Source organism: Engystomops pustulosus, chromosome 8 (genome assembly GCF_040894005.1).
Source record: "Engystomops pustulosus chromosome 8, aEngPut4.maternal, whole genome shotgun sequence".
Taxonomy (NCBI): domain Eukaryota; kingdom Metazoa; phylum Chordata; class Amphibia; order Anura; family Leptodactylidae; genus Engystomops; species Engystomops pustulosus.
In genome coordinates this window covers 105,268,503-105,294,500 of record NC_092418.1, presented here as the reverse complement: position 1 = coordinate 105,294,500, position 25,998 = coordinate 105,268,503, and the positions used below count along the sequence as shown (strand labels likewise).

General features: G+C 48.1%; 1 protein-coding gene across 1 annotated transcript; it reads right to left on the bottom strand.

Annotated features, from left to right (window-relative positions):
* Positions 1-4,545: 4,545 nt before the first annotated feature.
* LOC140075819 (coiled-coil domain-containing protein 93-like) lies at positions 4,546-25,743 on the bottom strand. Its single transcript, XM_072122166.1, has 23 exons — positions 25,591-25,743; positions 18,010-18,123; positions 17,823-17,917; positions 12,721-12,832; positions 12,328-12,426; positions 12,192-12,248; positions 11,195-11,295; positions 10,821-10,857; positions 10,437-10,517; positions 10,296-10,346; positions 10,138-10,224; positions 9,946-10,062; positions 9,815-9,877; positions 9,572-9,645; positions 6,734-6,815; positions 6,591-6,662; positions 6,385-6,456; positions 6,110-6,218; positions 5,709-5,791; positions 5,210-5,247; positions 5,055-5,139; positions 4,748-4,861; positions 4,546-4,670 (listed from the first exon to the last, which is right to left on the bottom strand). Exons 1-23 carry the CDS (start codon positions 25,621-25,623, stop codon positions 4,617-4,619), a joined length of 1,830 nt encoding a protein of 609 aa, XP_071978267.1. The 5' UTR covers positions 25,624-25,743; the 3' UTR covers positions 4,546-4,616.
* Between the last annotated feature and the right edge of the window lie 255 nt (positions 25,744-25,998).

The window sequence follows — 25,998 nt, the reverse complement described above, 5'->3', positions numbered from 1 at the left end:
TTCATTGTCAGAAGTCTTCAACTCTGTGCAGCACATTTCCACACTTTGCCCATAAAACACCACAGTCGCTCCCTCATGGCTCGTTCATCTGTCGCTTCAGGGCAGATGCGGCCTTGCTCCCCAGCATCCACACTAAACTGTCTTCTTGTCCCTACAAAGGTAAGATACGGGGTTCCTTAGAAACCAAAATGTGTCTGTGGGCCCATTATTAACTTGTCCAACACGGACATCTCATCCCATCCATACGCTGGAAACCCTGGAGTGGTTTATAAATTGAGAGACATCCCATCTTGCTCCCAGTACAAAGTCTGGTTCTTGGGGGCTGGTGTAATGCGAGTCCCCGCCTCTCACACATCGGGGGGGGGGGGGAGGGCTGGTGTAATGCGAGTCCCCACCTCTCCCACATCAGGGGGGGGGCTGGTGTAATGCGAGTCCCCGCATCTCACACATTGGGGGGGGCTGGTGTAACGTGAGTCTCCGCCTCTCCCACATCGGGGGGGGGGGGGGGGGGCTAGTGTAATGCGAGTCCCCGCGCCTCCCACATCGGGGGGGGGGGGGGGCTAGTGTAATGCGAGTCCCCGCCTCTCCCACATCGGGGGGGGCTGGTGTAATGCGAGTCCCCACCTCTCCCACATCGGGAGGGGTGGGGGGGCTGATGTAATGCGAGTCCCCGCCTCTCCCACATCGGGGGGGGGGGGGGGTCTGGTGTAACACGAGTCCCCGCCTCTCCCACATCGGGGGGGGGGGGGGCTAGTGTAATGCGAGTCCTGGCGCCTCCCACATCGGGGGGGGGGGGGTGCTAGTTTAATGCGAGTCCCCGCCTCTCCCACATCGGGGGGGGCTAGTGTAATGCGAGTCCCCACCTCTCCCACATCGGGGGGGGGTACTGGTGTAATGCGAGTCCCCGCCTCTCCCACATCGGGGGGGGGGGGGGAGGGCTGGTGTAATGCGAGTCCCCGCCTCTCCCACAAACCGGGGGGGGGGGGGGGGGGCTGGTGTAATGCGAGTCCCCGCCTCTCCCACATCGGGGGGGGCTGGTGTAATGCGAGTCCTCGCCTCTCCCACATCGGGGGGGGCTGGTGTAATGCGAGTCCCCGCCTCTCCCACATCGGGGAGGGCTAGTGTAATGCGAGTCCTCGCCTCTCCCACATCGGGGGGGGGGGGCTGGTGTAATGCGAGTCCCCGCCTCTCCCACATCGGGGAGGGCTAGTGTAATGCGAGTCCCCACCTCTCCCACATCGGGGGGGGGGCTGGTGTAATGCGAGTCCCCGCCTCTCCCACAAACCGGGGGGTGGGGGGGGGCTGGTGTAATGCGAGTCCCCGCCTCTCCCACATCGGGGGGGGGGGGCTGGTGTAATGCGAGTCCTCGCCTCTCCCACATCGGGGGGGGGGGGGGGGGCTAGTGTAATGCGAGTCCCCGCCTCTCCCACATCGGGGGGGGGGGGCTAGTGTAATGCGAGTCCCCACCTCTCCCACATCGGGGGGGGGGGGGGGGGTACTGGTGTAATGCGAGTCCCCGCCTCTCCCACATCGGGGGGGGGGGGGGGGGGGGCTGGTGTAATGCGAGTCCCCGCCTCTCCCACAAACCGGGGGGGTTGGGTGCTGGTGTAATGCGAGTCCCCGCCTCTCCCACATCGGGGGGGGGGGGGGGGGGAGTTTGTAACGCGAGTCCCTGGTGCCCCCTGCATGTGCTGGGCATGCTTATACAGAGTGTGCGCTATTATGTCAGGGTCCGTTTTGGGTCACGGTGGACGCAGTACAGCCTGACACAAAACTGCAGCAAACACTTCACAAATGTCAGTTCACCAAATCTGGGCCAATGTTAGCGAGAAAATTGGCTAATAATTTGTTAATGGGGCTCATTTCACATTATTCCAGGATCACGGCTGTGACCGATTCCTTTCTATGAAACAACCCGAAATGCGTGTATTAGATTATACAAAATTCTGTTTATCCTCAGAAGTCAAATGATTTTGTTCAAGCAGGAATGTTACCATTTTTAATAACTGGCGGAAAGTCCCATCGGATTTCCAAATAAGATTGGACCACAAGGAATTGTATTCCATACACGGTCCGTGCATCCATGCATCATCATCAGAATTGTTATTGTCTCATCTTGAGAAAGCGTCACCGCAGCATCTCCACTTAATCTGAAAGGTTTCTAATGTAACTCTTTGAAGTCACAGGAAGTGACCGTGCGCCCTAAATCTCCCACCCTCCTATTGCTGCCGAGACACATCCTAGTGTGAACATGTACGAGGAGGAACAAACATAAAACACAGATGGACTGTCGACAAATCCTAAGTCATAACAAGATAATAACCGAGGTACCAAATCACAAAAACAGAAGAGTAGTCAGGAAAAAGAACCAAGAATCAAAATCCAGAATCACAAAGTACAACTGGAGTTGGGACAAAGGATTCAATTTGACCAGCAAAGCAAGATGGCGAGCACCGAGCCTAAAGCCCCTTCTACACTGGCGTTTTTCACGCGCGAGTTCTGCGCGTGCATTTGACGCGCAGAACTTGCATTGCACTCTGTCCCATTGTATTCAATGGGTCTTTCTTCATTAGCGTTGTTTTTAACGCGCGTGCTTGCGTTCGTTTACACGCGCGTCAAAATCGCAGCATGCTCTATTTTTGCGGGTCACGCGCGTTTTTCACGCCCCATTCAAGTCTATGGAGATGCATCAAGAACGCATTGCACTCGCAATCATTGCAAGTGCAATGCGTTTTAAACGTAAGGGTTGCTAGGTGACCAGAATAACATTATTTCCCCTGCTCGCGATCGAGCATTTAATTAAAAAAACACAATGAAGAACAGTGAAGAATAGAATAAAAACATTGAACACAGTGAACACAGTGAACACAGGATCATTTAAGATAAAAACACAGTGCAGAACACAGTGCAGAATAGATTACAGATGTTCGGCACATCTGCTTACTTGTCGGGAGATGCGCGCGGAACGGTGCGCCCAAAATAGCATGTGAAGAACAATATATATGTGTGAAGAACACATTGCAGATGTATTTAAACATCTGCAATGTGTTCTTCACACACATATATATTGTTCTTCACATGCTATTTTGTTCGCGCCGTTCCGCGCGTATCTCCCGACAAGTAAGCAGATGTGCCGCACATCTGTAATCTATTCTGCACTGTGTTCTGCACTGTGTTTTTATCTTAAATGATCCTGTGGTCACTGTTTTTATTCTATTCTTCACTGTTCTTCACATCTGCTAAATTGTCGGGAGATAATATACACGGGGAACAGTGAAGAATAGATCGCAGATGTTTGCAATTTATCAGAAGACATTATTTTTCAATTAAATAACACATTTTAATCCCAAACCATGGTCCCTTTGAAAAATGCTCGAGTCTCCCATTGAATCGCGCATGAAAAATGCGCCGAAAACGCGAAAAAACGCTAACAACACGTGCGTGAAAAACGCAAAAACGCTAATTACTCCAAGTAAAAATGGAACAAAAATGCAGCCAAAAACGTCAGTTTTTCACGCATTGCACCCTGACGTGAAACGCAACGCTAGTGTGGAAGAGGCCTAAATCATAGTGCCCCCCAGGTGTGAGGGAGGAGGACCCGGAAGCTTCTCCAAAACAAGGGTTGCACATTTCCAGCGGTCAGCAATAGAGAGTTGTAAAGGTTATGCTAACTGCTCAGGGGGGACCCCGATAGCGTTAGAGGCCCCACCCTATCACATAGATAGGTGACATCAAGACCGCTAGCGCTATGGGGGGGGGGGGCAGAGATTAAAATCCAAGGCTCCCTGAGGTGCTCGAGTGACGAAATTAGCACAACTTTTATAACTCCGGATTCTGCGATTGTCCTGGGCATTAGGACACATAATCAGGTTATTAGGACACATCAGGGATGGTAAATGCCCTTTAAGAGGAGGAGCCAATTCTGTTGGTCACTGTTATGAAATATTAAAGTCAAAACAGAGATCGGATATTGGACGTAAACTATGGACACTGAGTACGAGAGCGCCATCCTGAGGAAGGATTAGACAACGACACCATGGAGTCCTATACCCTATTACCGGGAGCTGATCTGAGACGAGTCATCATGAAGGCCCGAAGATACCGGAGTAGGGGGCGGAGTCATGGGCGTCTGTGGGATATATATGTATGATCAAGGTGTAGTCCAGGACTAATGATATTGTGTTGTAGTCAGATGTTCTGTGTATCTGGACATTGAGGAGCATTTTAATTCCTGGATAGAGCAGATAGAAGGAACAGTCCACTGATTACAGTAACGATGTGAGGACGCGGCTCGGTCACTTTCTATCATAGACCTCAATCTCCACCCGAACGAAAGAACATAAAAATAAAAATTTGTGGATGATGGGATCACAGATGAAAGATGGGGAGGTGGTTATAATTAGATCAGTCGCAAAGCAACCAATAAGAACTCTGCTTTCATTTCCTATTCTTCCCTGGGAACCTGAGAGCTGCATTGTGATTGGCTGCTGTGGGGATGATCCCCATTGTGTCATGGAGGTCTACATCAACAACATGGAGGCAGCGTGGGGGGGGTCATCTGCTGTTTATTACCAGGTCACATGACAAGGCCTTGTTAGTTGCCCTGGTTATAGAGGTCAGGGGTCGCGATCCTTCAGTTTACTCAGCAGCATCTCGTTCCTGCGACATTCCTAGAAACAAGGGGAGAAGACGCCATGAAATAGGAGATGACATTAGGGGGGTCTGCGCCCCAGGCCTCGCCTCTCACCTCTTTGAACTCCTTCACAGTCTTGAAGTAGAGGCGCTGCTTCTCCAGCATCTCCAGGTACTCGTCGTTCAGCTGGTCGCGCCTCATCTTATTCTCCTGCTTCTTCTTCTCCATCTGGAAAATACAAGACCCTCTTAGTGCCGCAGCAAAGGGAGGACCCCCCCACCGATACCTGTGTCATCCCCTCCCCTCTAGTGGCAGCTTCCAAACTGTTGTCTCCAACCCCGCCCCCCGCCCAAATACCTGTCCCCCCAACTATAATGGCAGCGGCGTCCCCCCCCCCACCCAGCACCGGCCCGGGCTCTACCTTATTCCTGTTCTGTCTGATCCCATCCACAATCTGCTCCATTTGCCTGAGGAACTGCTCCCGGGTGCCGGATGACGCCATTGCTCTAAAAGGAAAAGTTTGGGGTTAATACACAAGAGCGCAGGCCGAGAGCCCAAGTGTGCGCTCATACTCACTGCTGGAAGTTGTCATGGATGGAATTCAGCAGATTCACCTGAAATGCATAAAGAAAATCCATCAGCTCCGTTATCCTACCTGGCATCGTCCCTCCTTCCATCCCTCCCCTCCCTTCTCCTGAGGACAATCACCACTTTGGCTACCTCCTGCGGACCACCTCAGCCCCCAGTGATTGAGGTTTGTGATTGGCCACTGTGCCGTGTTCTGTGGATTCCTTATCCGACACAGACATTTCTCCATTAGTATTATCCCATTTACAGCAGCTGTAGGCTCCTCCTCCCCCCCCATATCCCCAGACCCTCAGCTCCTCCCCCCTCATATCCCCAGACCCTCAGCTCCTCCCCCCCATATCCCCGGACCCTCAGCTCCTCCTCCCCCCCATATCCCCGGACCCTCTGCTCCTCCTCCCCCCCCATATCCCCGGACCCTCTGCTCCTCCTCCCCCCCATATCCCCGGACCCTCTGCTCCTCCTCCCCCCCATATCCCCGGACCCTCACCTCCTTCTCTAGGTAAAGCTTCTTGTCGTCCAAGGTGTTGTACAAAGTGAAAAACTGTTTGGTCTCCTTGTGAGTGGCTGAAACTGTAAGACAAAAGAAAGTGACATCTTCCCGCAGACTGCTCCCCCCGTCTGCCCGTATGCTGCAGTGAAGGGGATGGCTCAGTAGGTAGAGCTGCCTGGATATCGGGGGGGCTGGCTCAGTAGGTAGAGCTGCCTGGATGTCGGGGGGGCTGGCTCAGTAGGTAGAGCTGCCTGGATATCGGGGGGCTGGCTCAGTAGGTAGAGCTGCCTGGATATCGGGGGGGCTGGCTCAGTAGGTAGAGCTGCCTGGATGTCGGGGGGGCTGGCTCAGTAGGTAGAGCTGCCTGGATATCGGGGGGCTGGCTCAGTAGGCATTACCTTGTCCATATAGCTCTATAAACCTCTTCTGATACTGCGTCAGTTCTGCTCGACTTGGGACCTCATCAATTTTGCGCTGTAAAATGGCAATTTCCCGATTCCTTCGAGCCTGGGAGGAGGGAGAGGAGTCAGGAAAAGGAAGACTATATATAATAATGGAGGCAAAACGTGGATATAACAGGACACTGGAGATAACAGCATAGAACTGCTGAGAAGGCACCCAAAAGAGAAACACGGAGGTCCTGCCCACCACCCCAAACCTGACGACCGCTCACCAGCAGGAGGCGGATCTTCTGCAGTTTCTCCCGCTCCGCCCTGTACTGCTGCTCAAACAATGAAGATCTCTCCTGAAAACACAAGGCACAGCATGACCCCCTGAGACCATGAACCCCCCCCCCCCCGAACCCCCACGGGACCATGGCGCGCCCCCCCATCCCCACAAGACCATGGGGCACCCCCCCACCCCCCACTTGTTTGTTACCTTGTCTTCCCCACTCTCTGCCACCTCTGCCTTCAGTGTCTCTATGTTCTGCTGCAGGCGGCTCATCTCGTCCTGTGTAATAGTTCAGAGGTCAGGACGGGGCGGTACAGCCAAAGACTGCCCCCTCTGGGGTATAAACTCACCCGACAATGTGCCCGGAACTGCTGCTCCTGAGTCTTCAGACTCTCGTTCATCGCCACCAGCGACCGCAGCTTCTGCAAAACGCTAACGACACAGAACACAGACCCAATGACATCCACAGCCCTGACCGGGGCTCCCCAGACTGGCCCCTCCTCCTGTGTAATATCTCTGCTGTCTGTCCCCTCCTCCTGTATAATATCTCTGCTGTCTGTCCCCTCCTCCTGTATAATATCTCTGCTGTCTGTCCCCTCCTCCTGTGTAATATCTCTGCTGTCTGTCCCCTCCTCCTGTGTAATATCTCTGCTGTCTGTCCCCTCCTCCTGTGTAATCTCTCTGCTGTCTGTCCCCTCCTCCTGTGTAATCTCTCTGCTGTCTGTCCCCTCCTCCTGTGTAATCTCTCTGCTGTCTGTCCCCTCCTCCTGTGTAATCTCTCTGCTGTCTGTCCCCTCCTCCTGTGTAATCTCTCTGCTGTCTGTCCCCTCCTCCTGTGTAATCTCTCTGCTGTCTGTCCCCTCCTCCTGTGTAATCTCTCTGCTGTCTGTCCCCTCCTCCTGTGTAATCTCTCTGCTGTCTGTCCCCTCCTCCTGTGTAATCTCTCTGCTGTCTGTCCCCTCCTCCTGTGTAATATCTCTGCTGTCTGTCCCCTCCTCCTGTGTAATATCTCTGCTGTCTTTCCCCTCCTCCTGTGTAATATCCCTGCTGTCTGTCCCCTCCTCCTGTGTAATATCTCTGCTGTCTGTCCCCTCCTCCTGTATAATCTCTCTGCTGTCTGTCCCCTCCTCCTGTGTAATCTCTCTGCTGTCTGTCCCCTCCTCCTGTGTAATCTCTCTGCTGTCTGTCCCCTCCTCCTGTGTAATCTCTCTGCTGTCTGTCCCCTCCTCCTGTGTAATCTCTCTGCTGTCTGTCCCCTCCTCCTGTGTAATATCTCTACTGTCTGTCCCCTCCTCCTGTATAATATCTCTGCTGTCTGTCCCCTCCTCCTGTATAATATCTCTGCTGTCTGTCCCCTCCTCCTGTATAATATCTCTGCTGTCTGTCCCCTCCTCCTGTATAATATCTCTGCTGTCTGTCCCCTCCTCCTGTGTAATATCTCTGCTGTCTGTCTCTTCCTCCTGTGTAATATCTCTACTGTCTGTCCCCTCCTCCTGTGTAATATCTCTGCTGTCTGTCCCCTCCTCCTGTATAATATCTCTGCTGTCTGTCCCCTCCTCCTGTATAATATCTCTGCTGTCTGTCCCCTCCTCCTGTGTAATATCCCTGCTGTCTGTCCCCTCCTCCTGTGTAATATCCCTGCTGTCTGTCCCCTCCTCCTGTGTAATATCCCTGCTGTCTGTCCCCTCCTCCTGTGTAATATCCCTGCTGTCTGTCCCCTCCTCCTGTGTAATATCCCTGCTGTCTGTCCCCTCCTCCTGTGTAATATCCCTGCTGTCTGTCCCCTCCTCCTGTGTAATATCCCTGCTGTCTGTCCCCTCCTCCTGTGTAATATCCCTGCTGTCTGTCCCCTCCTCCTGTGTAATATCCCTGCTGTCTGTCCCCTCCTCCTGTGTAATATCCCTGCTGTCTGTCCCCTCCTCCTGTGTAATATCCCTGCTGTCTGTCCCCTCCTCCTGTGTAATATCCCTGCTGTCTGTCCCCTCCTCCTGTGTAATATCCCTCCTGTCTGTCCCCTCCTCCTGTGTAATATCCCTGCTGTCTGTCCCCTCCTCCTGTGTAATATCTCTGCTGTCTGTCCCCTCCTCCTGTGTAATCTCTCTGCTGTCTGTCCCCTCCTCCTGTGTAATCTCTCTGCTGTCTGTCCCCTCCTCCTGTGTAATCTCTCTGCTGTCTGTCCCCTCCTCCTGTGTAATCTCTCTGCTGTCTGTCCCCTCCTCCTGTGTAATCTCTCTGCTGTCTGTCCCCTCCTCCTGTGTAATCTCTCTGCTGTCTGTCCCCTCCTCCTGTGTAATCTCTCTGCTGTCTGTCCCCTCCTCCTGTATAATATCTCTGCTGTCTGTCTCCTCCTCCTGTGTAATATCTCTGCTGTCTGTCTCCTCCTCCTGTATAATATCTCTGCTGTCTGTCCCCTCCTCCTGTGTAATATCCCTGCTGTCTTTCCCCTCCTCCTTTGTAATATCCCTGCTGTCTGTCCCCTCCTCCTGTGTAATATCTCTGCTGTCTGTCCCCCTCCTCTTGCAGGGGGAGGAACAGAAGTTGTCAGTCGCTTCCGGATTGGTCAAGAGTGACTTAAAGGAGGAGGAGCTTCAAGCACAGCAAGAAGTAAGGGGGAGGGGTTCCTCACCGGGGCTCCCCAGATAGATATGGTATATGTGCTACCCCGTTTCCCCTAAAATAAGACCTAGTACAAGTTTGTTCAGGCTTAGAAATATAAGGCCTCCCCTGAAAATAAGACCTAGTGTCAGCAGCAGCTCCCCCCGCGCCATACATTAGTATTAGTAGATCTTTTATATGCTGCAGAAGTTGTCACACGGGGAAGAATTCATGGAATAAATCACTGACTGTTGTGATGCAAATGTGATCCCAGCAGCCACCAGGATAAGAAGGGTCATCTATGGGAAGTGCTTTTACTAAACATGAGAGATTGAGGCCAAAGAATCTAATAGAAATGGAGTCACAAAAAATACAGCATGAAATTCAGAGTTTGGAGAGTCATAAGGAGGTTAGAGAAGTAGATTTTTTGTTCAACGATAAATGTAAATTCTTGTTCATGGAAAAACAAGAATCCCCTGAAAATAAGACCTAGCGCCTCTTTAGGAGCAAAAAATTAATATAAGACACTGTCTTATTTTCGGGGAAACAGGGTAGGTAACAAAGAGTTAAACAACAGGGAAGCCGTCGCTCACCCGGGATCTGCAGTGGATTCCAACTTATCCAATGCCGACGTCTCCTCATCCAACTGGTCACTGTAACGTGTAACCTGCAGAAAGTAACCACCAAAAATGGTAAGCCGAAGGGGGGTGGGGGGGGGGGGCAGAGGGGTTCGGCAGGGGCCGAGGCAGGGGTAGGGCAAAGAAAAGTAGGGAGGGGGCCAAAGGGGTTGGGGCGTGGCCGTGGCTGTGGAGGGGCGGGCGCTCCTGTGCTCTCACCTCTGACAGCTTCCTCTTTGCCTCGTCACGTTCCGCTTGCAGTTCCGATGATTTTACTTTCAGCTGAAATTAGAAATATTTCAGTGATTTGGGGATGCAGGGTGCAGCCAGTGGGGGGCGCCGTGCTGTACCTGCTCCAGGATCTTGCTCTTCTGGGTGAGCTGCTTGTTGAGCGCGGTCACCTTCCTGCGCTGCTGCTGCGCCGGCCCCATCTGCTCCGCCCGCTCCTCTGCGCTCAGCTCTGATTGCTGGAGGTGACATAAAGGCGGAGTCAGCGTCGCCATGAGGTAACGGTGGACACACCCCTGAGGGGCCGCACTTACCTTCTCTGCGTATTCGGACACCATCTGCTTTATCTCGTGAGACTGCAAGCCCACAATCTGCCCCACCGTGCTGGCCGTCAGACGACCCTGAAAGGTCACAGGGTCAATGGGTAAGAGGCAGCGCACACACCTACTACAGCCCATAAGCCGGCGCTCACCTGCTCCGTGTCCATGGCCGCCATCCCCGTCATTAACGACTTGATGCGAATCTAAAATGAAAAAGAACAAAAAGGTAAAAAAAAAACCCCAAAACACCACCATAAGCTCCACCTCCAACATGAGGAACCCCTCCCCCTTACTTCTTCCTGTGCTTGAAGCTCCTCCTCCTCTAAGTCACTCTTGACTAATCCGGAAGAGACTGACAGCTTCTGTTCCTCCCCCTGCAAGTGGACGGGAACAGACAGCAGAGATATTATACAGGAGGAGGAGACAGACAGCAGAGATATTATACAGGAGGAGGGGACAGACAGCAGAGATGGTATACAGGAGGAGGGGGGCAGACAGCAGAGATATTACACAGGAGGAGGGGCCATACAGCAGAGATATTATACAGGAGAAGGGGACAGACAGCAGAGATATTATACAGGAGGAGGGGACAGACAGCAGAGATATTACACAGGAGGAGGGGACAGACAGCAGAGATATTACACAGGAGGAGGGGACAGACAGCAGAGATATTATACCTTCTCCATCTTTCCAAGTTTTCTGGTTCCATATCTCCTGCAAAAACAAAGAAAATGTAGAAATCTGCTGAAAATACTGAAAACCGTTTCCTTCATAGTAAAATCCATTACAATGGAAGACAGGTCACAGGTCATACTCCATTACTGCCCTACTTACTACTTCCGCCTTGACCCCCTACTGACCCTGCGAGGCCCCCTACCCCCAGGACCCTACATTAACCCCTCCTTTGCCACCCCCACCGTCTGTCCCAGTGCCAGCCCACCCCCAGGCCCCACCACTGCCCCCGTGTCCGGACCCTGCCAGGGCCCAAGAAAGCAAGTAACCCATGGAAGAGGCTTCTGCAGAAACGTTCCCATCTATACGGTGCCGGTACCTGCCGTACTCCAGGAGAGTGGAGTGAACCCGCGACTCCTCATCCGTTAGCTCCGCCGCGTCCTCCTGACGCTTGTACCGTCTACGAGGTTTGTAAATCTCCTGCAGAGACAGAGGAGACTCCAATCCAACCGGGAATCACATAACTCAACGCACACAAGAGCATTGTGGGAAATCAGGAGATGCCCCCTATAGGACAGAGAAAGCCCCCTCCACAGACACAGGAGATTATCTATATGCTACATCCTATACACACAGGATACTATCTATATACTACATCCTATACTGACCCTATATACACAGGAGATTATATACTACATCCTATACTGACCCTATATACACAGGAGATTATATACTACATCCTATACTGACCCTATATACACAGGAGATTATATACTACATCCTATACTGACCCTATATACACAGGAGATTATATACTACATCCTATACTGACCCTATATACACAGGAGATTATATACTACATCCTATACTGACCCTATATACACAGGAGATTATATACTACATCCTATACTGACCCTATATACACAGGGTATCATCTATATACTTACACAGGGTATTATCTATATACTACACCCTATACTGACCCTATATACACAGGGTATTATCTATATACTACACCCTATACTGACCCTATATACACAGGGTATTATCTATATACTACACCCTATACTGACCCTATATACACAGGGTATTATCTATATACTACACCCTATACTGACCCTACATACACAGGGTATTATCTATATACTACACCCTATACTGACCCTACATACACAGGGTATCATCTATATACTACACCCTATACTGACCCTACATACACAGGGTATTATCTATATACTACACCCTATACTGACCCTACATACACAGGGTATTATCTATATACTACACCCTATACTGACCCTATATACACAGGGTATTATCTATATACTACACCCTATACTGACCCTATATACACAGGGTATTATCTATATACTTACACAGGTCTCATTTAGGGTCTTCATTGCCTTCTCTCTCCGGCTGGAGAATTCAGCATCCTGAAAAAAGAACAAAAAAACCGTACAGTAAATGCTCTGGATGCTGCCCCCCTCCCCTCCCCGCACAGGGTGCACTTACCTCAGGGAGACTGTGATCCTTCTGGAACTGAGACACAGAATAAGAGCGGATGTAATCCCCCATTTCCTGTCGCGTCTCTATGGCGCGCTTCACCAACCACTGCCAGAAGGAGGAAGAGTCAGGACAAGGGACCCACCCACCCTGCACCCACATGACCCCCTACACCCAGAGGGACCCTACCACTTCACCGCACATAGCCCCCCTTCACGGACAGAACCCCCCTGTACACACCCCTGCCCCCGTGCACCTACATGACCCCCACCACAACACACACGACCCCCACTGTAAACCCACATGACCCCCCCCCCCCATGCCCCTTGCACCGAGAGGACCTCCGCATAACAAAACACACACACCCAACCTGCACCCAGAGGTGGCGAGGCCCCGGAGTACCTGGATGACAGGGAAGATGTGGATGAAGTCCAGGCCTTGGATCTGATGCGGCTCCAGACGGTGCGGACATTTCATTTTCGGTAAAACGGACACAATCTTCTCAGTTACTGCTCTGAAAAGACAAGAGGAGATTGTGATGTCCTCCCTGCAGTCCTGCAGCACCACAAGCTCATCACAGCTGCTGCTCCCTCCTCCAGTCCCTACCAAAGCAGCAGCAAAAACTGTCACCAGAAGTGAAGCCTGAAAGACAAGACAAAACCTCCCAACAGGAAAAAGCTCCAATCCCAACTCCAACATGTACACAGCCCCACACCACCACCTACCTAGTAACCCTACCCACCACCTACCTAGTAACCCTACCCACCACCTACCCAGGAACCCTACCTACCACCTACCTAGTAACCCTACCCACCACCTACCTAGTAACCCTACCCACCACCTACCTAGTAACCCTACCCACCACCTACCTAGTAACCCTACCCACCACCTACCTAGTAACCCTACCCACCACCTACCTAGTAACCCTACCCACCACCTACCCAGGAACCCTACCTACCACCTACCTAGTAACCCTACCCACCACCTACCTAGTAACCCTACCCACCACCTACCTAGTAACCCTACCCACCACCTACCTAGTAACCCTACCCACCACCTACCTAGTAACCCTACCCACCACCTACCTAGTAACCCTACCCACCACCTACCTAGTAACCCTACCCACCACCTACCTAGTAACCCTACCCACCACCTACCTAGTAACCCTACCCACCACCTACCTAGTAACCCTACCCACCACCTACCTAGTAACCCTACCCACCACCTACCTAGTAACCCTACCCACCACCTACCTAGTAACCCTACCCACCACCTACCTAGGAACCCTACCCACCACCTACCCAGGAGCCCTACCCACCACCTACCCAGGAACCCTACCCACCACCTACCCAGGAACCCTACCCACCACCTACCTAGGAACCCTACCCAGGAACCCTACCCAGGAGCCCTACCCAGGAGCCCTACCCAGGAGCCCTACCCAGGAGCCCTACCCAGGAGCCCTACCCAGGAGCCCTACCCAGGAGCCCTACCCAGGAGCCCTACCCAGGAGCCCTACCCAGGAGCCCTACCCAGGAGCCCTACCCAGGAGCCCTACCCAGGAGCCCTACCCAGGAGCCCTACCCAGGAGCCCTACCCAGGAGCCCTACCCAGGAGCCCTACCCAGGAGCCCTACCCAGGAGCCCTACCCAGGAGCCCTACCCAGGAGCCCTACCCAGGAACCCTACCCAGGAACCCTACCCAGGAACCCTACCCAGGAACCCTACCCAGGAACCTACCTAGTAACCCTTCCCAGGAGCCCTACCCAGGAGCCCTACCCAGGAACCTACCTAGTAACCCTACCCACCACCTACCCAGGAACCCTACCCAGGAGCCCTACCCAGGAACCTACCTAGTAACCCTACCCAGGAGCCCTACCCAGGAACCTACCTAGTAACCCTACCCACCACCTACCCAGGAACCCTACCCAGGAACCCTACCCAGGAACCCTACCCACCACCTACCCAGTAACCCTACCCAGGAACCCTACCCAGGAACCCTACCCACCACCTACCCAGGAGCCCTACCCAGGAACCCTACCCAGGAACCCTACCCACCACCTACCCAGGAACCCTACCCAGGAGCCCTACCCAGGAGCCCTACCCAGGAGCCCTACCCAGGAGCCCTACCCAGGAGCCCTACCCAGGAACCTACCTAGTAACCCTACCCACCACCTACCCAGGAACCCTACCCAGGAGCCCTACCCAGGAACCTACCTAGTAACCCTACCCAGGAGCCCTACCCAGGAACCTACCTAGTAACCCTACCCACCACCTACCCAGGAACCCTACCCAGGAACCCTACACACCACCTACCCAGTAACCCTACCCAGGAACCCTACCCAGGAACCCTACCCACCACCTACCCAGGAACCCTACCCAGGAACCCTACCCAGGAACCCTACCCAGGAACCCTACCCAGGAACCCTACCCAGGAACCCTACCCAGGAACCCTACCCAGGAACCCTACCCACCACCTACCCAGGAACCCTACCCACCACCTACCCTGGGAACCCTACCCTGGGAACCCTACCCTGGGAACCCTACCCTGGGAACCCTACCCTGGGAACCCTACCCTGGGACCCTGTCCACCACCTACCCAGGAACCTACTCCCCAACCTACCTAGTAACCTACCTAGGACCTGGGGATTTCTGTTATATACTGGGGGAGGAGGAGGAGGAGATGTCAGGCTGGTGCTGGGGGTCTCTGTAATGTATTGGAGGAGGAGATGTCAGGCTGGTGCTGGGGGTCTCTGTAATGTATTGGAGGAGGAGATGTCAGGCTGGTGCTGGGGGTCTCTGTAATGTATTGGAGGAGGAGATGTCAGGCTGGTGCTGGGGGTCTCTGTAATGTATTGGAGGAGGAGATGTCAGGCTGGTGCTGGGGGTCTCTGTAATGTATTGGAGGAGGAGATGTCAGGCTGGTGCTGGGGGTCTCTGTAATGTATTGGAGGAGGAGATGTCAGGCTGGTGCTGGGGGTCTCTGTAATGTATTGGAGGAGGAGATGTCAGGCTGGTGCTGGGGGTCTCTGTAATGTATTGGAGGAGGAGATGTCAGGCTGGTGCTGGGGGGTCTCTGTAATGTATTGGAGGAGGAGATGTCAGGCTGGTGCTGGGGGGTCTCTGTAATGTATTGGAGGAGGAGATGTCAGGCTGGTGCTGGGGGTCTCTGTAATGTATTGGAGGAGGAGATGTCAGGCTGGTGCGGGGGGCCTCTGTAATGTTGTGGAGGAGGAGATGTCAGGCTGGTGCTGGGGGTCTCTGTAATGTATTGGAGGAGGAGATGTCAGGCCGGTGCTGGGGGTCTCTGTAATGTATTGGAGGAGGAGATGTCAGGCTGGTGCTGGGGGTCTCTGTAATGTTGTGGAGGAGGAGATGTCAGGCTGATGCTGGGGGTCTCTATAATGTATTGGAGGAGGAGATGTCAGGCTGGTGCTGGGGGTCTCTGTAATGTATTGGAGGAGGAGATGTCAGGCTGGTGCTGGGGGTCTCTGTAATGTATTGGAGGAGGAGATGTTAGGGAGGTGCTGGGGGGTCTCTGTAATGTATTGGAGGAGGAGATGTCAGGCTGGTGCTGGGGGTCTCTGTAATGTATTGGAGGAGGAGATGTCAGGCTGGTGCTGGGGGTCTCTGTAATGTATTGGAGGAGGAGATGTCAGGCTGGTGCTGGGGGTCTTTATAATGTATTGGAGGAGGAGATGTTAGGCTGGTGCTGGGGGGTCTCTGTAATGTATTGGAGAAGGAGATGTCAGGCTGGTGCTGGGGGTCTCTGTAATGTATTGGAGGAGGAGATGTCAGGCTGGTGCTGGGGGTCTCTGTAATGTATTGGAGGAGGAGATGTCAGGCTGGTGCTGGGGGTCTCTGTAATGTATTGGAGGAGGGGATGTTAGGCTGGTGCTGGGGGTCTCTGTAATGTATTGGAGGAGGAGATGTCAGGCTGGTGCTGGGGGTCTCTGTAATGTATTGAAGGAGGAGATGTCAGGCTGGTGCTGGGGGTCTCTGTAATGTATTGGAGGAGGAGATGTCAGGCTGGTGCTGGGGGTCTCTGTAATGTATTGGAGGAGGAGATGTCAGGCTGGTGCTGGGGGTCTCTGTAATGTATTGGAGGAGGAGATGTCAGGCTGGTGCTGGGGGTCTCTGTAATGTATTGGAGGAGGAGATGTCAGGCTGGTGCTGGGGGTCTCTGTAATGTTGTGGAGGAGGAGATGTCAGGCTGGTGCTGGGGGGTCTCAGTAATGTATTGGAGGAGGAGATGTCAGGCTGGTGCTGGGGGTCTCTGTAATGTATTGGAGGAGGAGATGTCAGGCTGGTGCTGGGGGTCTCTGTAATGTATTGGAGGAGGAGATGTCAGGCTGGTGCTGGGGGTCTCTGTAATGTATTGGAGGAGGAGATGTCAGGCTGGTGCTGGGGGTCTCTGTAATGTATTGGAGGAGGAGATGTCAGGCTGGTGCTGGGGGGTCTCTGTAATGTATTGGAGGAGGAGATGTTAGGGAGGTGCTGGGGGGTCTCTGTAATGTATTGGAGGAGGAGATGTCAGGCTGGTGCTGGGGGTCTCTGTAATGTATTGGAGGAGGAGATGTCAGGCTGGTGCTGGGGGTCTCTGTAATGTATTGGAGGAGGAGATGTCAGGCTGGTGCTGGGGGTCTCTGTAATGTATTGGAGGAGGAGATGTCAGGCTGGTGCTGGGGGTCTCTGTAATGTATTGGAGGAGGAGATGTCAGGCTGGTGCTGGGGGTCTCTGTAATATATTGGAGGAGGAGATGTCAGGCTGGTGCTGGGGGTCTCTGTAATGTATTGGAGGAGGAGATGTCAGGCTGGTGCTGGGGGTCTCTGTAATGTATTGGAGGAGGAGATGTCAGGCTGGTGCTGGGGGTCTCTGTAATGTATTGGAGGAGGAGATGTCAGGCTGGTGCTGGGGGTCTCTGTAATGTATTGGAGGAGGAGATGTCAGGCCGGTGCTGGGGGTCTCTGTAATGTATTGGAGGAGGAGATGTCAGGCTGGTGCTGGGGGTCTCTGTAATGTTGTGGAGGAGGAGATGTCAGGCTGATGCTGGGGGTCTCTATAATGTATTGGAGGAGGAGATGTTAGGGAGGTGCTGGGGGTCTCTGTAATGTATTGGAGGAGGAGATGTCAGGCTGGTGCTGGGGTCTTTATAATGTATTGGAGTAGGAGATGTTAGGGAGGTGCTGGGGGTCTCTGTAATGTATTGGAGGAGGAGATGTCAGGCTGGTGCTGGGGGTCTCTGTAATGTATTGGAGGAGGAGATGTCAGACCGGTGCTGGGGGTCTCTGTAATGTATTGGAGGAGGAGATGTCAGGCTGGTGCTGGGGGTCTCTGTAATGTTGTGGAGGAGGAGATGTTAGGGAGGTGCTGGGGGTCTCTGTAATGTTGTGGAGGAGGAGATGTCAGGCTGGTGCTGGGGGTCTCATGGTGGTATCACTACACTCAGACTATCCTGTGGTGTGTATGAGCCGGCTCCTCCTGCCGGTGTTTCCCGCTGTACTCACATCTTCTGTCCGATGGTAGAATTCTCCTGGAATAGTAGATCCACATCAATATCAAAGTTGCAGGTAGTGATGCACCAGGTCATGCCACCAACCACCTGTAGGGGGAGACACATAGAAGCGCAGGAGGTCAGAGAGCAGAAGAGAACACAACCTGAGTGTCCGCAGCGCGGCTCATCCCTGTCCTCACCTTGTCAAATGGGGAGAGGCCTTTAATTCTGGCCCTGAAATAACCAGCGGCAACAAGCAGCTCCAGGATCTCCAGCAGCTTCACCTGCTGCTCCTCATCCTCCCGGGACTCCACCTGAAAGATATATATATACAGTATATTATACAGGGGGCACATATATATATATATATATATATATATACTAGGGGTGATGTGTATAAACAGTATATTATACAGGGGGTACATATATATACTGGGGGTGATGTGTATGTACAGTATATTATACAGGGGGTACATATATATACTGGGGGTGATGTGTATATACAGTATATTATACAGGGGGTACATATATATACTGGGGGTGATGTGTATATACAGTATATTATACAGGGGGTACATATATATACTGGGGGTGATGTGTATATACAGTATATTATACAGGGGGTACACATATATACTGGGGGTGATGTGTATATACAGTATATTATACAGGGGGTACATATATATACTGGGGATGATGTGTATATACAGTATATTATACAGGGGGTACATGTATATACTGGAGTGATGTGTATATACAGTATATTATACAGGGGGTATATATATATACTGGGGGTGATGTGTATATACAGTATATTATACAGGGGGTACATATATATACTGGAGTGATGTGTATATACAGTATATTATACAGGGGGTACATATATATACTGGAGTGATGTGTATATACAGTATATTATACAGGGGATACATATATACTGGGGGTGATGTGTATATACAGTATATTATACAGGGGGTACATATATATATACTGGGGGTGATGTGTATATACAGTATATTATACAGGGGGTACATATATATACTGGGGGTGATGTGTATACACAGTATATTATACAGGGGGTATATATATATATACTGGGGGTGATGTGTATATACAGTATATTATACAGGGGGTACATATATATACTGGGGGTGATGTGTATATACAGTATATTATACAGGGGGTACACATATATACTGGGGGTGATGTGTATATACAGTATATTATACAGGGGGTACATATATATACTGGGGGTGATGTGTATATACAGTATGTTATACAGGGGGTACATATATATACTGGGGGTGATGTGTATATACAGTATATTATACAGGGGGTACATATATATACTGGGGGTGATGTGTATGTACAGTATATTATACAGGGGGTACATATATATACTGGGGGTGATGTGTATATACAGTATATTATACAGGGGGTATATATATATACTGGGGGTGATGTGTATATACAGTATATTATACAGGGGGTATATATATACTGGGGGTGATGTGTATATACAGTATATTATACAGGGGGTACATATATATACTGGGGGTGATGTGTATATACAGTATATTCTACAGGGGGTATATATATATACTGGGGGTGATGTGTATATACAGTATATTCTACAGGGGGTGCATTTATATACTGGGGGTGATGTGTATATACAGTATATTATACAGGGGGTACATATATATACTGGGGGTGATGTGTATATACAGTATATTATACAGGGGCACATATATGAATATATATATATATATACTGGGGGTGATGTGTATATACAGTATATTATACAGGGGGTACATATATATACTGGGGATGATGTGTATATACAGTATATTATACAGGGGGTACATGTATATACTGGAGTGATGTGTATATACAGTATATTATACAGGGGGTATATATATATATACTGGGGGTGATGTGTATATACAGTATATTATACAGGGGGTACATATATATACTGGAGTGATGTGTATATACAGTATATTATACAGGGGGTACATATATATACTGGAGTGATGTGTATATACAGTATATTATACAGGGGATACATATATACTGGGGTGGTGTATATACAGTATATTATACAGGGGGTACATATATATATACTGGGGGTGATGTGTATATACAATATATTATACAGGGGGTACATATATATACTGGGGGTGATGTGTATACACAGTATATTATACAGGGGGTATATATATACTGGGGGTGATGTGTATACACAGTATATTATACAGGGGGTATATATATATACTGGGGGTGATGTGTATATACAGTATATTATACAGGGGGTACATATATATACTGGGGGTGATGTGTATATACAGTATGTTATACAGGGGGTACATATATATACTGGAGTGATGTGTATATACAGTATATTATACAGGGGGTACATATATATACTGGGGGTGATGTGTATATACAGTATATTATACAGGGGGTATATATATATACTGGGGGTGATGTGTATATACAGTATATTATACAGGGGGTATATATATATACTGGGGGTGATGTGTATATACAGTATATTATACAGGGGGTATATATATATACTGGGGGTGATGTGTATATACATTATATTATACAGGGGGTACATATATATACTGGGGGTGATGTGTATATACAGTATATTATACAGGGGGTACATATATATATACTGGGGGTGTTGTGTATATACAGTATGTTATACAGGGGGTGCATTTATATACTGGGGGTGATGTGTATATACAGTATATTCTACAGGGGGTACATATATATATACTGGGGGTGTTGTGTATATACAGTATGTTATACAGGGGGTACATATATATACTGGGGGTGATGTGTATATACAGTATATTATACAGGGGGTACACATATATACTGGGGGTGATGTGTATATACAGTATATTATACAGGGGGTATATATATACACTGGGGGTGATGTGTATATACAGTATATTATACAGGGGGTACATATATATATACTGGGGGGATGTGTATATACAGTATGTTATACAGGGGGTACATATATATACTGGGGGTGATGTGTATATACAGTATATTATACAGGGGGTACACATATATACTGGGGGTGATGTGTATATACAGTATATTATACAGGGGGTATATATATACACTGGGGGTGATGTGTATATACAGTATATTATACAGGGGGTACATATATATATACTGGGGGGATGTGTATATACAGTATGTTATACAGGGGGTACATATATATACTGGGGGTGATGTGTATATACAGTATATTATACAGGGGGTACACATATATACTGGGGGTGATGTGTATATACAGTATATTATACAGGGGGTACATATATATACTGGGGGTGATGTGTATATACAGTATATTATACAGGGGGTACATATATACACTGGGGGTGATGTGTATATACAGTATATTATACAGGGGGTACATATATATACTGGGGGTGATGTGTATATACAGTATATTATACAGGGGGTACATATATATATACTGGGGGTGTTGTGTATATACATTATATTATACAGGGGGTACATATATATACTGGGGGTGATGTGTATATACAGTATATTATACAGGGGGCACATATATATACTGGGGGGATGTGTATATACAGTATATTATACAGGGGGTACATATATATATACTGGGGGATGTGTATATACAGTATGTTATACAGGGGGTACATATATATACTGGGGGTTATGTGTATATACAGTATATTATACAGGGGGTACATATATATATACTGGGGGTGATGTGTATATACAGTATATTATACAGGGGGTACATATATATATACTGGGGGTGTTGTGTATATACATTATATTATACAGGGGGTGCATTTATATACTGGGGGTGATGTGTATATACAGTATATTCTACAGGGGGTACATATATATATACTGGGGGTGATGTGTATATACAGTATATTATACAGGGGGTATATATATACACTGGGGGTGATGTGTATATACAGTATATTATACAGGGGGTACACATATATACTGGGGGTGATGTGTATATACAGTATATTATACAGGGGGTATATATATACACTGGGGGTGATGTGTATATACAGTATATTATACAGGGGGTACATATATATATACTGGGGGGATGTGTATATACAGTATGTTATACAGGGGGTACATATATATACTGGGGGTGATGTGTATATACAGTATATTATACAGGGGGTACACATATATACTGGGGGTGATGTGTATATACAGTATATTATACAGGGGGTATATATATATACTGGGGGTGATGTGTATATACAGTATATTATACAGGGGGTACATATATATATACTGGGGGGATGTGTGTATACAGTATGTTATACAGGGGGTACATATATATACTGGGGGTGATGTGTATATACAGTATATTATACAGGGGGTACACATATATACTGGGGGTGATGTGTATATACAGTATATTATACAGGGGGTACATATATATACTGGGGGTGATGTGTATATACAGTATATTATACAGGGGGTACATATATACACTGGGGGTGATGTGTATATACAGTATATTATACAGGGGGTACATATATATACTGGGGGTGATGTGTATATACAGTATATTATACAGGGGGTACATATATACTGGGGGTGATGTGTATATACAGTATATTATACAGGGGGTACATATATATACTGGGGGTGATGTGTATATACAGTATATTATACAGGGGGTACATATATATACTGGGGGTGATGTGTATATACAGTATATTATACAGGGGGTACATATATATACTGGGGGTGATGTGTATATACAGTATATTATACAGGGGGTACATATATATACTGGGGGTGATGTGTATATACAGTATATTATACAAGGGGTGCATTTATATACTGGGGGTGATGTGCATATACAGTATATTATACAGGGGGTACATATATACACTGGGGGTGATGTGTATATACAGTATATTATACAGGGGGTGCATTTATATACTGGGGGTGATGTGCATATACAGTATATTATACAGGGGGTATATATACACTGGGGGTGATGTGTATATACAGTATATTATACAGGGGGTACATATATACTGGGGGTGATGTGTATATACAGTATATTATACAGGGGGTACATATATATACTGGGGGTGATGTGTATATACAGTATATTATACAGGGGGTACATAAATATACTGGGGGTGATGTGTATATACAGTATATTATACAGGGGGTACATATATATACTGGGGGTGATGTGTATATACAGTATATTATACAGGGGGTACATATATATACTGGGGGTGATGTGTATATACAGTATATTATACAGGGGGTACATATATATACTGGGGGTGATGTGTATATACAGTATATTATACAGGGGGTACATATATATACTGGGGGTGATGTGTATATACAGTATATTATACAGGGGGTACATATATATACTGGGGGTGATGTGTATATACAGTATATTATACAGGGGGTACATATATATACTGGGGGTGATGTGTATATACAGTATATTATACAGGGGGTACATATATACTGGGGGTGATGTGTATATACAGTATATTATACAGGGGGTACATATATATACTGGGGGTGATGTGTATATACAGTATATTATACAGGGGGTACATATATATACTGGGGGTGATGTGTATATACAGTATATTATACAGGGGGTACATATATATACTGGGGGTGATGTGTATATACAGTATATTATACAGGGGGTACATATATACTGGGGGTGATGTGTATATACAGTATATTATACAGGGGGTACATATATATACTGGGGGTGATGTGTATATACAGTATATTATACAGGGGGTACATATATACTGGGGGTGATGTGTATATACAGTATATTATACAGGGGGTGCATTTATATACTGGGGGTGATGTGTATATACAGTATATTATACAGGGGGTACATATATATACTGGGGGTGATGTGTATATACAGTATATTATACAGGGGGTACATATATATACTGGGGGTGATGTGTATATACAGTATATTATACAGGGGGTACATATATATACTGGGGGTGATGTGTATATACAGTATATTATACAGGGGGTACATATATATACTGGGGGTGATGTGTATATACAGTATATTATACAGGGGGTACATATATATACTGGGGGTGATGTGTATATACAGTATATTATACAGGGGGTGCATTTATATACTGGGGGTGATGTGCATATACAGTATATTATACAGGGGGTACATATATACACTGGGGGTGATGTGTATATACAGTATATTATACAGGGGGTACATATATACTGGGGGTGATGTGTATATACAGTATATTATACAGGGGGTACATATATACACTGGGGGTGATGTGCATATACAGTATATTATACAGGGGGTACATATATACACTGGGGGTGATGTGTATATACAGTATATTATACAGGGGATACATATATACTGGGGGTGATGTGTATATACAGTATATTATACAGGGGGTACATATATATACTGGGGGTGATGTGTATATACAGTATATTATACAGGGGGTACATATATATACTGGGGGTGATGTGTATATACAGTATATTATACAGGGGGTACATATATACTCTGGGGGTGATGTGTATATACAGTATATTATACAGGGGGTACATATATATACTGGGGGTGATGTGTATATACAGTATATTATACAGGGGATACATATATATACTGGGGGTGATGTGTATATACAGTATATTATACAGGGGTTACATATATATACTGGGGGTGATGTGTATATACAGTATGTTATACAGGGGGCACATATATATACTGGGGGTGATGTGTATATACAGTATATTATACAGGGGGTACATATATATACTGGGGGTGATGTGTATATACAGTATGTTATACAGGGGGTACATATATATACTGGGGGTGATGTGCATATACAGTATATTATACAGGGGGTACATATATACACTGGGGGTGATGTGTATATACAGTATATTATACAGGGGGTACATATATACTGGGGGTGATGTGTATATACAGTATATTATACAGGGGGTACATATATATACTGGGGGTGATGTGTATATACAGTATATTATACAGGGGTTACATATATATACTGGGGGTGATGTGTATATACAGTATATTATACAGGGGGTACATATATATACTGGGGGTGATGTGTATATACAGTATATTATACAGGGGGTACATATATATACTGGGGGTGATGTGTATATACAGTATATTATACAGGGGGTACATATATATACTGGGGGTGATGTGTATATACAGTATATTATACAGGGGGTGCATTTATACTGTGGGTGATGTGTATATACAGTATATTATACAGGGGGTACATATATATACTGGGGGTGATGTGTATATACAGTATATTATACAGGGGGTACATATATATACTGGGGGTGATGTGTATATACAGTATATTATACAGGGGGTACATATATATATATATACTGGGGGGATGTGTATATACAGTATATTATACAGGGGGTACATATATACACTGGGGGTGATGTGTATATACAGTATATTATACAGGGGGTACACATATATACTGGGGGTGATGTGTATATACAGTATATTATACAGGGGGTACATATATACACTGGGGGTGATGTGTATATACAGTATATTATACAGGGGGTACACATATATACTGGGGGGATGTGTATATACAGTATATTATACAGGGGGTACATATATACACTGGGGGTGAGGGAGAAGGTACACACAGGGCAGTGCGGTACCGCTCCGTTACCTCAGGTTCTCTCTCCCCGCTGCTGGCGCTCATCTTTCCGTCACGCAGGACCCGAGTATGATGGAAGGAGGGTCATGTGACCAGTCATATGACTTCTCAAACTTCGTCATGTGACGTCATCAACACTGGCGGTTGTCACGATCACGTGATCCGCCTTATACCTCAATCAGGAGTCGCTGCTGTGGTGGGAGGAGCGGTGTGTAGGTGGAGTTATATGTGGGCGGTGCGTTCGTAGGTTGTGGTAAACGATGAACATCAGAGCGGTCCGGACGTTTATCATTCAGTCACGTGACCATCCTTTACTGAGGATCTGTAGATTATGGACGTCAGTTTAGTGGTAGGTGACGTCATGTCTCGAAAAATGTCCCCCTGAGGATTAGTTCCTTGAAGTTGTGAGTGTGAGAGGGA